Source organism: Glycine max, chromosome 1, assembly GCF_000004515.6.
Source record: "Glycine max cultivar Williams 82 chromosome 1, Glycine_max_v4.0, whole genome shotgun sequence".
Lineage (NCBI taxonomy): Eukaryota > Viridiplantae > Streptophyta > Magnoliopsida > Fabales > Fabaceae > Glycine > Glycine max.
In genome coordinates this window covers 42,176,132-42,192,485 of record NC_016088.4, presented here as the reverse complement: position 1 = coordinate 42,192,485, position 16,354 = coordinate 42,176,132, and the positions used below count along the sequence as shown (strand labels likewise).

General features: G+C 33.3%; 1 protein-coding gene and 1 pseudogene across 1 annotated transcript; both read left to right on the top strand.

Annotated features, from left to right (window-relative positions):
• The first annotated feature begins 3,576 nt into the window (after positions 1-3,576).
• On the top strand, positions 3,577-3,974 carry LOC121172609 (uncharacterized). Its single transcript, XM_041005355.1, has one exon. It carries the CDS (start codon positions 3,606-3,608, stop codon positions 3,972-3,974), a length of 369 nt encoding a protein of 122 aa, XP_040861289.1. The 5' UTR covers positions 3,577-3,605.
• LOC100792070 (BCL-2 associated athanogene 6A-like) lies at positions 3,935-5,653 on the top strand (annotated as a pseudogene).
• The last annotated feature ends 10,701 nt before the right edge of the window (positions 5,654-16,354 follow it).

Here is a 16,354-nt window from a genome sequence, read left to right as displayed (position 1 = left end):
GTCCAAAATGAAAGCAAGAATCAAATAAATAATTGAATGAACACCTACATCAATCATCATTCTGAAAAACAGATATCAATATGAATGCTACACTCAGAAGCAAAACTAATAAAGAGGTGCTGATCAAAATAAATTTTATTTATTTTTTACTTATATCTAAGTCTAAAGGAAATACACTCATTTGTTACTTATATATAAAGGACTAAAGGAAGCATTACATTAGTTAAAATAAACCTCTAAAATATTGGTAGCTCTTTTTGTACTACTATACCATTATATTATAATAAAGGGTTAAAATTTGTGCACTATATCCTCTAAACTTTAGAGAAATTCATTATATTGTCCGGCTAAACATAAATAGTGCAGCTCTTTGGTTAAAATATGACATTCGAATTCAGTGTCACATAATTTAAAAAATATTTATAAAATAGGACGGCATAAGCAAACAACATACCGGAAACATCTTGCATTAATTCAACTCTTGCATGCATCTTTTAGTCGAAAGGAATAACTTTCAACTCTAAATCATATCAACCGAAATCCAGATACTGACATGAGAAATCGAATGTTACTCCCCTAAGGAATCAGAAGCCGTACTAAAAATACTTGATAGACCATTTTCTATATAAAAAAGAAACCTTTTAATTTTATTTTTTTTGACAGAAATGGAATTACCTCATTTCATTCATAATAGTAACTGAAATACAGCCAGAAATAGTATGAAGTATGTATGGACTAACAAAATTAGTAGCGGAGAAACCTTTTAATTAGAGTTTAGAGTTTACACGGTATCAACAAAAATAAGTAGGAACATCAAATTCCTACATGTTCATAAAATTCACGTAACATACATCTGTGAAAAGTTACCAGGCAGAAATCTGAAACTTGTATAAAACTACATGCCCACTGCTCTTGTATATTTTATTTGACTGATTCTTTACGAAGAAACGAAGAAGAATTCCTATTTTTTATTTAAGTTAAAATATACAAGAGCAGTGGGCATGTAGTTAAAATCTAACTCTGTTCATTAAATTATATGAAATTTTCTGATATCCGAGTTTGATTTTGACTAATAAAAAAATAAATAGTTACCAAAATTGTCAGGGAGAGGTAATTCAACTCAAGATTGAATCGGCAATCGACAAGGGTGATGAACCCATACTTCTGGAGCTTCGTTTGGAGCAATTGGCAGCCATCATCAATAAATATAGCAGCAATCAGTGCCCCAGATTGTTCAAAATCACTCCACTTGTTGCAACCCTGAAAAAAAGTTCACATGATGGGTTACTGGAATTTCAAGCTCTGCTGCATTCACAACTCACAAAAGTAGTAATGTATGATAGGTTTTATTCATCTTTTCCAATCAAAAAATTTAAACAGATACTTTTATGACTAGACAGTACTGTTGTTTTGATTGAATTAATTGTGATATGATATGGGTACCTTGTTACATTGGATACACATATATATCTTGACTTAAGATAGGCAAATCTAGTACTTTGAAATCCGTGGAAAACTGTCACTCATTGCAAGGATCTTTTTTTCCCCTACATTCTCGTTTTCGTTATTCATGGAGGAATTTTATGTTTTCTATTTTATTATGACATTACATTATATATACTAAAATCCATCAAGTTCAGGGCCTAGTAACAAGAGTTTGAATAATTTGAAGGATCATTTATTAATCTTACATTAATATGAACCAATTTTTGGTTGATTAAACATAAAGACAATTGATAATGTTGATATGGATCTATTTTTATAGTTTGTATTTAGTATGGGGTTGACTCCATATAATAATTCTCATAGCTCACCTTTATCTTATCTTTTATTTCACTTCTTAGGCAATAATTACAAAAATATTTTGAATTAAGGATATCAAGAATTCAAACTCAACAAATTTTCAGAAATTTTTTTAGAATCTTATTTTTTAGTTATTACCATTAGCAAACAGAGGCCAAAGGAATAAATAAACTCTGAAAGCATAAAATTTTGGTTGTGGTACCAAAGTTTCAAACAATCTCACAGCTTGCTTGAGCTAGCTATTACGTACTGAGAGTTAGCGAAGGGAAAGCGTGGAAAATAAATTTAATTAGGTTATTACCTACCCCTTATTCATCTTAATTTCTTCTCCTCTCACAGCTTATCCATTTACTCTTTCTATATGAACACCTATCTGTCTCATTTTTTCCTTTATCTCTATAAAAGACAATCCCAAAAAAGCATCCAAAAGTACAAAGGAATCTGAATAGTTTTCAGTCTTCCTGGTCCATATACACAGATCATCAAAATAAACAGAAAAACTAAATTATTTAACAAAGAGATCGAATTGGCATGTTTGAGGCATTTGTTTTACCATTCATAAGCACATGCAGGGATAATTAACCTCATTTTTCAATTAGTTGTGATGGGTTTTTTTTTCTCGACTTAATATTTTGACTGGTTAATTTTAGGTTTGGATATTACATAATTATATTTTTAATAAATATTATATTTGAATTGACTTAATATGATATTTTGACAAAATAAATATTAAATATTAAGAAAGATTAAATTATTTTAAAACAAAAGTCAAGAATGTTTTAATAATATATGTTTAAAAAAAACACTAAAAAGTGTGTAAAGGATACTAATTAAGGAAATGAATTTTTTATTAAAAATATATCTCATATCACAAAACATGTAATGCTTAACTTTAAGTAATAAAAAATATATAACACGGTACATGATACATCTAATGATCCTTAATTTATCTCCTTTAGATATTAGTTAGCTGAATAATTGGAACAATTAATATAAATATATTAACATTTCATGTAAAAAAATGTTAACTTCAATTAAAATTTTATGCATTATTATTATTAATTATCAAATAAATGTCTACATAAAATAATCAAATAATTAATTATAAATTTTTAAAATATGATATGAAATTAAATCAGGTCAAAATGACTGAAAACGCATCTCAATCCTATCCAGAAAATGCAACGAATCTAATTTCTTGAATCTAAACTAATGGGAATTGATGTGAATCGGAATCCAAATCCGAATCAAAGACAAACAAGACCTACGTGTCCTAAACAGTAGAAGCTAATTAGTCCATATAGGAAAAAAAGAAAAAGAGAATACAGTGACAACTTGCTTGAGTAAAGGTATGTTATTAACTAGTAGTACTTGTTTCACTGTATATATAGATTTATAAAACAGTAAAACACCCATTCAATGAACAACTACTCTTGTTTTCTCTGCCAGAAATTTAAGAACGATCCACAGAGTGCAGTGGTCCCCCCTGCACGAGGAAAGCCTTTTCATCCAAATTGTTATATCAAAATAAAAAGTACCACAAATTAAACCCAATTAATTTCATTTAGACAGTTTTAATAGCGTTTTAGAGGAGAGGCTATCCTAATAAAGTTTGTTTGCATTACACTTAAACCTCAAATTGGACCTATAAATCATAATTATTGAAGTTAATAGGTTTAACTGGAAAGGAATACATGCATGCACCTATCAATCATATTGATGATACTTATGCCACTTGGCACTTACACTTACACACAGAGTTTGTACCTTCCAATGACACACAGAAGGAGGAGACACCAGAGATGGTTGCTGAAGAGGCAATTAGTGCTGATGATAAAGACACAGAAACTTTGGCCCAAGAGAAAACTGAAGTATCTGCTGCACCACCTGCATTGCAAGAGAAAAATGGCCACGGGAGTTCGAGTTCGAGGTCCCCAAGTCCACCTCCATCAAAAGGGAATTCCCAAGCTACAACTGGTGAAACATTCAAGACTCCTGTGAGTGGCACACGTGACAAGGCTCAGCCAAATTTGAATCATCAGAATGCTCCAAACACCAGTGAGAAAGTTAAACCAAAGGAGAACACCATTCCGGTGTCAGAATGCATGACTAATGAAAACAAGGGTGTTAGAGTTTTGATATTATCTTATGATCTTCTCTTGAGCTATTAAAAAGCACTCTGCTTAACCGCATTTGAACTAAGATGAGCATTTTGATCTACACAGATAAGTGTTGTTTATGGTTTGTCTGAGCTATTAGTCATTGATCATCTTAATTATGATGGTTAATATAGTTCTCCTTTTTTGTTCAATGTTATGCTTACATTCGTTCAATCTATATCAGGGTTTGCATCCAAGTTTCAGGGAGATCAGAAAATCCTTGGCTAGGGAGCTCATAATCTTGCAAGAAAGGCTTGATTCTATAATAGCCAAGAAACGTCAGCAGCAGATGCCGGATGCTGATGTTCAGGAACACGTTGAAATCACTCTAATGAACATGCAGAGTGAAGAACATGTGCAAAAGCAGCAAGAAGAAAAGGTTGCTGTACCAGAAGATTCAGCTGAAGGCACTAGGGATGATGTAAAAGGTCCTTGTGCTAATGATGGTGGAAGTGAATCTCAGTCACCAGTTGATCCTCCATCAAATGAGGGAGCAGAGTCTGTTGCACTTCCAAATGGCTCAGATAATGAGGACACCAGCCAAGTGGTTGCATCTGATGCATTGAATTCTTCAAGTGATCTGTCTGAGAGTGACAAAATGGCTGTGGAATCCGAAGCTAAATCAGAAGCGAAAGACAATCCGATTGCGGAAGACATTCCCATTGAGGTTGATAAATTGGACAAGACTGTTTGGGAAGAATTGCCTGTGGGAGTTATTGATGAAGATATCAATGATGTTAGTATTGAGAGGGAAGAACATGATGACGTTAGATCTGGAAGTCTCCCAGCCATGGTGAATGATTCGGCACAAGAAGGATCAGATTCAGAGAACTATGCAATGATGGAACTGCCATTGGGATTACATGAGGAGCATGAAAGGGACAATGAAATGAATATTTCTAATGGAGAAACACGGTCTGAGAATGAGATATTTATTGAGGAGCTTCCTGTGGGACTGCACGATGAGGATACAGCAATATCTAAAGATAAGAGGGATGATCAAGCTAAGCCTAAAACATATAAAGAGGTTCTACTAGCTCAAGAAGGGGAATGCAATGCAGATGAGGAAACAAGTTCTTCCACAGATGACACTGCGAACGAAACTCAACTAGAGCAACAGCAGAAGCTGAAAGAGCAAGAGAAGGTGCATTCTTCTAGGGTAAAAATTGAGTACCCGGAAGAAGGTGAACTCAATGGTGATGCACCAATGGATATAAGAGTTGAGTGCAAGTCAGGTGAGGAAGCTGGAACTGATACTAAGTTGCTTCCTTTGACAACACAAGTCAGTGATAATGAACCAGAAAATGAAGATGTATTCTCAGAAGCAAATTATGTAAATAACAAATTAACCGAGCCAATGGAGTTTGTACCTTCCAATGACACACAGAAGGAGGAGACACCAGAGATGGTTGCTGAAGGGGCTATTAGTGCTGATGATAAATACTTTAGGTGCTTTTGGTATAGTCCTCTAATCAGAATTGGCGTTTAACCCACACAATAAAGGTTCACATTAAAGGTCAACATATACAAGAACACCAAAAGTATCTATAGAGCAGTATCTAAGTTTGGTCCTTTTTATTAAAATCTCATCTGTTGTGTTTTCAAAGCAATAGTTGTATCCATACTTATTCCTCTAAAGTGCACTAATTCACTTGAGAGGAGCCAAATCCTAGCGTTTAAAGTTTAAACCACTATAGGTTCCATTTCTCTGTTTTAGACTATAGGTTCTAATGTATACATCATCATCCTACTACATTGCATATAATAATCCATACGCCACAAGCCTCGCTGTATTCCCCTATTTAAATACTTCTTCATCCTTATATAGTACCCTACGTATTCTCAAAACTCAAAAGGTGTGTTTCTTAAAGAATTAGCATATTCACAACATACACACACAAACATTTAGAGAAAGAAAGAGAGAGATATGGAGTTTTATGACCAGGATTTCTTGGAGGAATTAATAATTAGTAAAGGTGTGATCTTTACTAATTTACTAATTTGTTCACAAGCAACATAAAGCATCGTGTCTCACTCAAATCATAGGAAATAATACCCTAATTTTCTTGGCGATCTATATTTCTCCCCTACCATGCCAACTACTTTTTAATCAGTTCAAATTCAAACAAAACCTCAAGTAACAGTAACAGAAAAGTTCATGGTACAAGATGAAAGGAATAAAAGGAAATCTAGGAGAAGAGAAGGAAGAGCACCTCGGCAATTAGGGAAGAGCTTGATGAACCAAGCGTGAAGCCGAACACCATCATCGGATTGGAGCCACATGTCCTCGTAGGTGAGTCTGAGGCGGGAGGGGTTGATGGCGTAGGACAAATGAATCCATTAAGCTGTAAAACAAAACATTACAATTTAGATAAAGATCCAGTGTCCACTTCGTCATTCAAAAACAATAAAATCACCATAACATAACACTAACACCCCTTACTTTTAGTACACAAAACCCAAACCCAACTATGTGCTTTAAAATGTCAGCAATGTTAAAAACACTTTTTTTTGTTACACATAACAAAAGGAATATCTTGTTTGTCAGACTAATCTCTTTTAAGGAATCTGAAGACACTCAAACGCAAGTTACCTGCTCTCAATCAGATTTTTTTCCATACACAAGTTAGGATTCAAACCCTTTTTACCACCTACTTGAGATTTGAATCCATCATTACTTGAATGAACCACTTGTTAGTGCATGTTAAAAACACTTAATTCAAATTAACAAGGCTTATCCTACGAAAAATAATAAATTAATAAATAAAAAGTTAACACACTTAAACTCGAAGGAGATATAAGATACATCCAGTTGTTGGGAAAAGGGTGAAAGGAAGAAAGAAAGTTTGCGGATTGAAATCCTCCAACTAACATTTCTAACAACCTAAAAAAAACACTCAAACTTGAGCTTCAAACTTTGGTATATATTAAAAATTTAAAAAGTAATAAACATAAGCACATAAACAACACCAAAGTTCACGAAATGGAATTATTATAATATTTAAAAAGCGTGTTTTACCTAGACCTGGGATGGTGATAGCATTCGGAAAGAGGCTTAACAGATCAAGGTAATAGGCAGAAGTTGCAAATCCCAATCTTTCTCTATAGAAGGAAACTTCCCCACCAAATTCAAGTAATTATCATAACTAGCAGTAGCACCCATCAACCAAAACTTGTCATAATGAACCTGCAACAACTTCGCTAATTCTCCAATCACACCCCTCAAACTCTATCCCTCACCACCTGCAACAACTTGTCATAATGTTAGGGTTTGTTTGAAAATCAAGAAGGGTTTGTTTGAAAATCAAGAGCTGCAAGACAGGAACGTAGACCAACTTCTTGATTTGGCCTTTGCGATTGTAAATCAAGAAGGGTTTTTGGCTAGCTGTACCTTGGGTTGATGCTCACAGTCGCGGTAGAGAAAAGCTTTTGTTTGTTCGTCAATAGAGCACGCAGGGGAAAGAGGGTTTTTGGCCTTTGGGTTTTATAAAGAAAGCGTAGTTAACATCGGTATTTTTTAAAAACCGTTGTTAGTTACCCAAACTTATTTACGGAAATGCCACCTTGTGTTTGTTAACATCGGTTATTCCAATAACCGATGTTAACTGTATGATGTTAAATCTATTAATTCTAGTAGTGTAGCAAGCAAGAGAAAAGAGGTGATCAAAGGACCAATCATCCAATAGGCGAGCAATCCTCAGTTGTTGCCATTGATTCTCAACCTATTGAGATTCCTCTTGTTCAGGAATAGACCTCCACCATCTAGAGCTTTTGAGGTTATAGTGATATACTTGTGAGTTTGGATTTTGAGGTATATATAGGTAGGGGTTTAGTTTCTTCAAATGTGTTATTTGGAATTTACAGAATTTGACTCCTTAGACTAGAATTGGACTCCTACTTCCAAATTCAACTCCATATAACATATTTTCCATGAAAACCCTAACTCACTCAATTACTCATACTTCCATGATGGTTGTAATCTCCAAATTAATTGTCAACAATGGCACAAGATTTACTCCACTCCTCATTCCCCAAAATCTTAAAGCTCGAAAAGAAGTAGCAAGAATTCCGAAAGTTGTCTCTGTAGAAAGAAAAACATAAAGAGAAAAAGAGATAATAGAAGAGAGAGAACCTAAAGTTAGAATAAAAAAAGAATGGGAGACACAGAGATTGAATAGGGATGTTACCGGAGAAAATCCAGTTACACAGAGAAATGATAGTATCAATTTTTTGCATTAGTAAAAGAATTCTTTGTTGCAATGATAGCACAAGAAAATTAAAGAAAGATACAATGAATGAGAACTTAAATAAATTTGAATCAATATCCTCATCTTGTGTGAAACTGAGAATAAGATAGGTTGTGACAAACAAAAACCATTGAAAACCCTTTCTCCCTTCATTAAATATATAACATGAGATTATTGGGAAGTGTAAATGATGCACAATAAAACTTATTTAATATATTTTTAATAAATATTTAATGTCATTAATTAATTATAATATATTTAATATCATTATTTAATTAACTTTAATGTAATTTATTGTATATAATACATTTACTATTTTTATTAAATACTCCTTCAGTCCCAAAATAAGTATCACATTTGGAAAAAAAATTTATCCCAAAATAAATGTCATGTTAGTTTTTCAATGTAATATTCATTGCTTTTTCCACTAATACTCCTAATAAATTTCACTTTAGTACTACTCCCTCAATCTCATTATAATTATTGTTTTAGGTTTTTTATACCGACAAAAAAAATTAATAAATAGATGAAAATAATAATTTTATAAAGATAATCTTATCATGATTAATTCATTTTTTTTGTTTTTGTAATTCATATCATTAATAATATAAGGGTTACAAGTGAAAAAAATTTAATTAATGTTACAATGAGAAGCTAAAATGATAATTAATCTGGGATAAATTTTTTCTTCTTACATGATGATTATTATGGGACGGATGGAGTTCCCTCTTTCATCTATTTAATAAGGTTGGTTTTGTAAAATTATTATTCTTTTTCACCTATTTATTAGCTTTTCTTGGTATGTGTAAAACAAATTAGAAAGATACTTATTCTGGGATAGATGAAGTATTATATATATATATATATATATATATATATATATATATATATATATATATATATATATATATATATATATTATAATGAAACACTTTTGTTAGAAATGCAATATTTATGTAAAGAAATATTTTTTTCTTATATAGAATAAATACAAAATGATGAGATAAAAAAAAGCATCATGGGAAGGCTAGTTTAAACAAAAAGAAGAATATTTTAATATGTAAGTCTCAACGCAACATTCTTGAAACTCAATATTTTACAAGGAGTAAAATAAAATAACAGCTCTTATAAAAAATAAAAACTAATCAAAATATACAAAAACTTTTACAACCAGCATTTTAACAACAAAATATAATTGTATAAGAACAAAAATCAATAAAAACATTATATTACCAAAAGTATATTTAAGCCAAAATTATGATAACGAAAGTAAAAATTATTCTATTTGTAGAAACAAAGAATTTATTTACTTCTTTAAAGAATTTTAATTATGATATTCTTTTTCTTCTTTTATAAATAAATTAATTGTTTAAAAATATAAAATTTTACCGAATGAATTGTAATTAATAAACTCATGAGAGGGACTATAACCACTTTACATGATGTATTATTTTTGTTGATCATGATATTGATACAAAATATTGATTGTCAAAAGTAATGAATAATCTTCATCGAGGATAGTGAGCATACACAAGATGAGTATTTTTCTCTCAACATGATTTATTTCATACCTAAAGTTATCACTTTGTGCCAACAAAGTGTTGACAATTTTAATTTATTGAGTGTTACATTTAATTCAATAATTTAGGTAATACATTTAGTGAATTATTTTAATTAAAAGCATCGAATAATTTAACAAATTTTGTAATAGAAAAAACAATTTATAAAAGGGGTTTGCTAACTTACCCATACTTGTTTTTTAGGAGTAAGTTAGCAATCAACATTTTTTCTCTTGCACGAAAAAATCACTTCTCTTTTAAAGAATAATTTAAATTGAAGGGTACTCAAGTAATTTTATCTACAAATGACATCTTCTCTCTCAAGTAATTTTATAAAGATAATCTTATCATGATTAATTCATTTTTTTTTGTTTTTGTAATTCATATCATTTAAATTGAAGGGTACTCAAGTAATTTTATCTTTCTTTGATTCCAAATCTTTCTCTTTCCCCTATGCTCTCTTGTGATAGAGCAAGACTCACTCACACAATCATTAGAGAGAATGATAAAGAATGAATGTTATTGAATCTCTATGAATTGGATTACATCAACTCCATATATGTGTGGAGTGAATACAAACAAACTAACACAAGTAAGTTATTAATGAAGTAACTGAAACACACTAGAAGGAAGGTTGAATAGTGTGATGGGTAAAAACTTAGTGTTTTCAAAACTATAAAAAAACTTTTTCTCAAAACAGATATCAATGGATGAAGGGTTTCATCCAAGGGGTTCGAAATAACTTTGTGCTTAGAAAACCAGTTCACAAAACTTGGATATGATAGTGTAGAAGTGACTTAAAGAAAAGAACTAATTATATAGAAGCAATAATTAAAACATAAATGTTTTATACTGGTTCACCCAAACTCCTTGGCTACATCCAGTTCTTCTTCAAACCTAGAAGGGTTCCATTAATTAAATCTTTGATTACAACCAAGTATTATTTATGCCACTTCTAGCTACAACGAGTACTCTCTAGGCCACTCTTGGCATTACGCTTAATATCCCCCTGAGATTAAGACCCAAGTATTCTTTGTCACTAAGCCGCTCCTGGCTTTCATAAACAATATACTTTTGATAGTGTCATACCCTAATTTCGTCTAAGGACTATCGTTCATTGATCTTTTGATCATCGCTTGTCGACTTACGGTGTTAAACACCAGCTACAGTGCGAAATAGATGATCATTTAGTGTTTTGAATAAGAATGCAGAAAATACCAAAAACAGGGCAAAAGGGTCTTTTCCTTGGTTTTCCTGGATCCTAGCTCGCCCAAGCTAGCCTCTGACTCGCCTGGGCCACCAAATAGCTTCATGGTGAAGAAACCAGCTTGCATAGGAGAGCTCATTGCTTCGACACTAAGTTTTAGCTTGCCTGGGTGAGCTGCAATTGCCCCAAAGTGACCTTTTGCATATAAATAGGCGTCCTAGGGGTGTTTTAAAGGGTTCCAAGGTTCATAAGGGGAGGGGATTAAGAGAAGAATGAAAGAAGAAGAAGAAGAAGAAAGAAGAGGAAACGAAGCTGAGGCGCTGCCGAATCGTGACTGTGATCAATGTCTACATTGTTCATTGTCCGGTGTTCTTCGTGCGACTGTCGGTTAGTTTTGTTTTTAAAATTTGAATGTGATCTATGTACCCTTAGGGGTCCCCCTTGTTATTATGTGCACATTCATCTTCTCCATCTATCATCGGCGATCTCATTTTTCTTTATAAAGTCTAATCTAAACCGATCACTCGTGTTGTAAAGTTATCTTTAAAGTGATTGAAAGTTAACAAACAAAACCAAGATAAAACCAACTCATAACTAACTTCTTTTTATCAAAAATCACTTGAGATTGTTTCAAGGTCCAATGCCTTAATGATTATCTCTGCTTTTCAAATTTTAAAACATCATTTCAAGGTCCAACGCCTTAGACGACTTTTTGTTCGCAATTAAAATAAATCTTTCAAAAAACATAAAATCAATTTAACACACAAACATTCAGACTTAGAGAACTACATAGGTCTGAATTCCTCATTGCACTTGAGGATACGTAGGAGCAAGGGCAACACCCTAGTCGACCTCAAAAAATAAAAAAAAATATAAAAAGTGGAAATAAATAATATTGATGTAACGTTTTTGCACACTCGATTAAAGGATATCATCCCTTGTGACGGACGTGTGGGGTGCTAATACCTTCCCTATGTGTAAACAACTCTCGAACCCTTTTTTCGAAACTTGCATACCTCTTTTTGGGTTTTCTAACGTTTTCCTCGAATAAACGTTGGTGGCGACTCCCACGCATTTTTTTAAGACGCTCCTTTGGCTTTTCGTTTGTCGTCCCGTCGTGAGGTAGGTTGCGACAGATAGAATTGTTTTCTAATCACTCAATGAGTGTTTACACAGCAAGCTCAAATACAATGAAACTCGCTAACTTAGCAAACCTAAGATTCACTCCATTTGCTCAAGTTTCTTTCGTCCAATGGACTGACAGAGTTACAACACTTGTTCATTTTGTCACATAATATTCTCTTGTGATTCAATTTTTTTTTTACATGAACATAATCAAGCTTTATATAGACTTCAGAGTTTCGATCCATTAAGAGATCCCACCTAGCCATTGTCTAATAGCTTTGACGCTTGACACGAGGTTGCTACTGTGTCGAGAAAAAGTGGGGACCACAAACACTTTCTGTAACATATCTTCATAGAAGTATAGTTTGCCGATGTCGCCTAGTTCTCAAAGCTGACTTTCAGTGTACAAATCAAAAGAAACATTAATAATATAAGATAAAAGGAATTAAAAATGTCAAGATAAGACAATTTATATCTTCCCCTTTTGTGATTCATTTTAGTTCTTGAGGATCAAGTAACTGTTCCATTGCTTTTGTACTACGAGTCAAGTGCGAAAGCACTTGTCTTCTCAAGGTTGGACACAAAAGAAGTTTCGTCTAGTGACTGATACATTCTTTATCGTCCAAATTTTTTCTATTCATGTTTTTCTGCTTGTATCTCATAGATATAAATAAACCTATAGCTTAAACATGAGGTTAATACATAAAATTTATACTTTGTTATCATCGAAACCTTAGGGATTTAATTTTTTGATACTGTCCAATGTCACTTGGACGCAGCCAGACTCAACAACCTCCCCCTTTTTGATGATGACAAACAATATAAATTTTGATACTCAAAAGATAAGATATGAGAATTACAATTCGAGTATTAGAGTAGTTTAGGATATACTATCATACACCACTTACTCTTGATTTGTGTATTTGAGGAATCTACCTTTGACAATAAAAAAAAAACTTGTTAATTTTGTGAGGATCAGATATTCCATAATTAAAGCAATTATGTGAGGATAAATGAAACTCTCCTTGATTTCATTACCTTATTCAAATGCTAGAGAATATATATTAATCAAAACATGCATAAAATTAGATCATATATGTATATGAAAATGTGAAACATGAAAGACACACATATGTGACCACCAAAAAACTTGTTTTATTAAAAGGCGTATGATTACAAGTGTGTTAAAAATCAAAATTCCTATTCTACTTCCTCACCCTTTGTCATTATCAAAAGACTTGGGTTCAAAGAGAAAGAGGAAATGATTATGGACATCAGTGTCAACCCTCATTGGATGGTGGTGACTTGGGTGATGAAGGCGAAGGCACAGGATTGTCAATAGAGGAAGGCATTGGAACTAGAGGTGGCGGTAGTTGGATGATGGGAGGCAGCCTTTATTGCATAAGCATATTCATGTTGAAAAGGACATAGTCATTGAAGGACTTGAGCGAGGCCTTTAATGTGTTTTTTGATCAGCAAATTAGTCTCTATACGTTCAGCAAGGAACCTTTTCTCTATAGCTTTTTTCAGGTTGGCCTGTTGAAGGTGCAACATTTCTTGAATCCTCTCTTCAGACACACCCATTGGAGCAAGGGCAGTCAAAGGAGTTATCTCTCCTAGAGTACTGGAAGTGTTGATTTTTAAAGGACATCTTCAGCTACGATTTGGAAAGTGACCTCAGCAAGTGGAGGTTCAACTACATCGACCTAAGGTCCAAGATGAGTGCGCAAGTTGTTGAACAACTCCTCAAATTCTAGCTTCTCATGTTGTTGCTTTGCCTCAACCTCTTACATCTCCATAAGTTGGCGGTTGAGCTTGTACTATTTCTTTTTTAATTCAGCAATCATTCCTTGACTTGGAACCCAAGGATTCTGATCAGGAGATAATGAACGCTCTTTGAGTTCAGGATGGCATACCTAAGTAGTAACAAAAGCTCTTCACATTACAACCTCCGGATACCGGTGCAGGTTAAAAATAAAGCAAGTGGGAATAAGAGGGATGCTATCAATAAGGCTCTTATAAAACTCGTCATCTCCTTCTTGCCTCAGGAAGAAAATATGTTAATCATTGAATTTTAGATCTTTACTAGACGCAAGATTTTACCATGCACGTATGATTGAATGTGTCTTCCTTGTCATACTCTGATTTGGATGAGAGACGTGAGTTTTCATACATGTCTTTAAAGCAAAAAAAAAAAAGCATGACATCATTCTGATCAAACTCAGGGTTTGGCTTTAGAGTGATAGTTTGTGTTGTTGCATCCCGAGTGAAGTACCTGTCGGATACCAAATGTGAATGTATTAATACATGATTTTAATGATGCCAAAGAATAATCAAACAAGGTTGCGTTCAAGATTACTTCAACAAACATTCAAAGGTTAAGCATTGCTTCAAGATTAATACAAGGTTGCTTCAACAAACAAGTATTGCTTCAAGATTAATTCAAGATCAAGCTTTGCCTCAAAACAAAGGGTTTCCAAGACATCCAAGGCTGTGGTAATTGATTACCAGAAGACAATTATGAAAAAAAACAGCTTTTAGAAGGGTTTTAAAATTTGAATTTAAAAGCTGTAATCGATTACCATTGATGTGTAATCGATTACCAACAACAGAACTCTTCAAATTCAATTTGAAAAGTCATGAACCTTCAAAACATAACTATGTAATTGATTACCAGAAACCTATAATCGATTACCAGTGAAGAATTTCAGAAAAAGCTTTTTGAAAAGACACATCTCTTCAAACCATTTTGAAAAGACACATCTCTTCAAACCATTCTGAAAAGGCACGAAAGACCTATATATATGTGTGTGTCTGACTTCAAAAAGCATGAGAGATATTCTAAGAAAACTTCATTGCCAAATGCTCTCTCAACAACTCTTTGGAAAACACTTGCAAATCTATTGAGAGTTCATCCAGGAATTTCAAATTGTATTATCATCTCTAAAAGAGAGAAATTCCTCTAAGTTCTTCAACTTGTATCATTTTTCCCTAAAAGAGAGAAAAATTCTTCTGTACTTCAAAGCAAACTATTGTTAATCAAGAGACAGTGAGTCTCTTGATTTGTAAAGTTTCCTGAACACAAGGGAAGGGTATCCCTAGGTTGTTCAGAAGTTGTAAAGGAATTTGCAAAGTTAGTGAAAATCTCAAGTGGGTTACTTGAGGACTGGACGTAGGCACAGGGCATGGCCGAACCAGTATAAAACTTAGTTTGCATTTCTCTTTTCCCTTATCTCATTTATTTTATTGTAATCAATTTTATCTTACGCATTTAAAAGAACATTGTTAAATTGATTGCTTCTTCTTCTTCTGCATTCTAAGCCTATCATTTAAAAGAGGGGGGGGGGGGGTTAAAGTTTGTTAGTAGGAAATTTTTGAAACTTAATTCTACCCTCCTCTTAAGTTATTGAGGCCACTTGTCCAACAAGTGGTATCAGAGCAGGATTCTTGTTTATAGTTTTAAAACTTCAAGAATAATTATGGCTTCATCTAACTTTTCATTTCTTGAGGGAAATTTTATTAATAGGTCTCTTGTTTTCAATGGCGAGGGTTATCACTATTAGAATATCCGAATACAGATCTTTATAGAAGCCATAGATTTAAATATATGTGAAGCCTTTGAAATTGGTCCCTTCATTCCTACAATGCTAGTTGTTGGATCAAGTGACCTCGGAATAATTAAGAAGGGGGGTTGAATTAATTATTAACGAACCTTTACTAATTAAAAATCTATCCTTCTTAATATTACTAAAAGTAAAAACAATAATTAAAGTGCACAGCGGAAATTAAAAGAGTAGGGAAGAAGAAGACAAACACAAGAGATTTATACCGGTCTGACAACAACCCGTGCCTACATCCAGTCCCCAAGCGACCTGCGGTCCTTGAGATTTCTTTTCAACCTTGTAAAAATCCTTTTGCAAGCAAAGATTCACAAGGGATGTACCCTCCCTTGTTCTCTTTGAACAACCTAGTGGATGTATCCTCCACTAGAACTGATCCACAAGAGATGTACCCTCTCTTGTTCTCAGTCACAACAACCCAAGTAGATGTACCCTCTACTTGTACCACAAAGGATGTACCCTCCAATGTTTTAAGACAAAGTTCTCAAGCAGTTAGTCCTTTGAAACTTTGTGAAGGGGGAAACAAAAGACATCTCAGGCGGTTAGTCCTTTGAAATCTTTTGTTTATGGGAAAGGGAAGAATCAAAAGAATTCTCAGACTGTGTCATTTTGAATTCTTTGACAAGGGAGAAAG

Bases quoted from the DNA above. Each gene is read 5' to 3' on its own strand.
- LOC121172609 (XM_041005355.1), top strand. From the start codon at position 3,606: ATGGTTGCTGAAGAGGCAATTAGTGCTGATGATAAAGACACAGAAACT.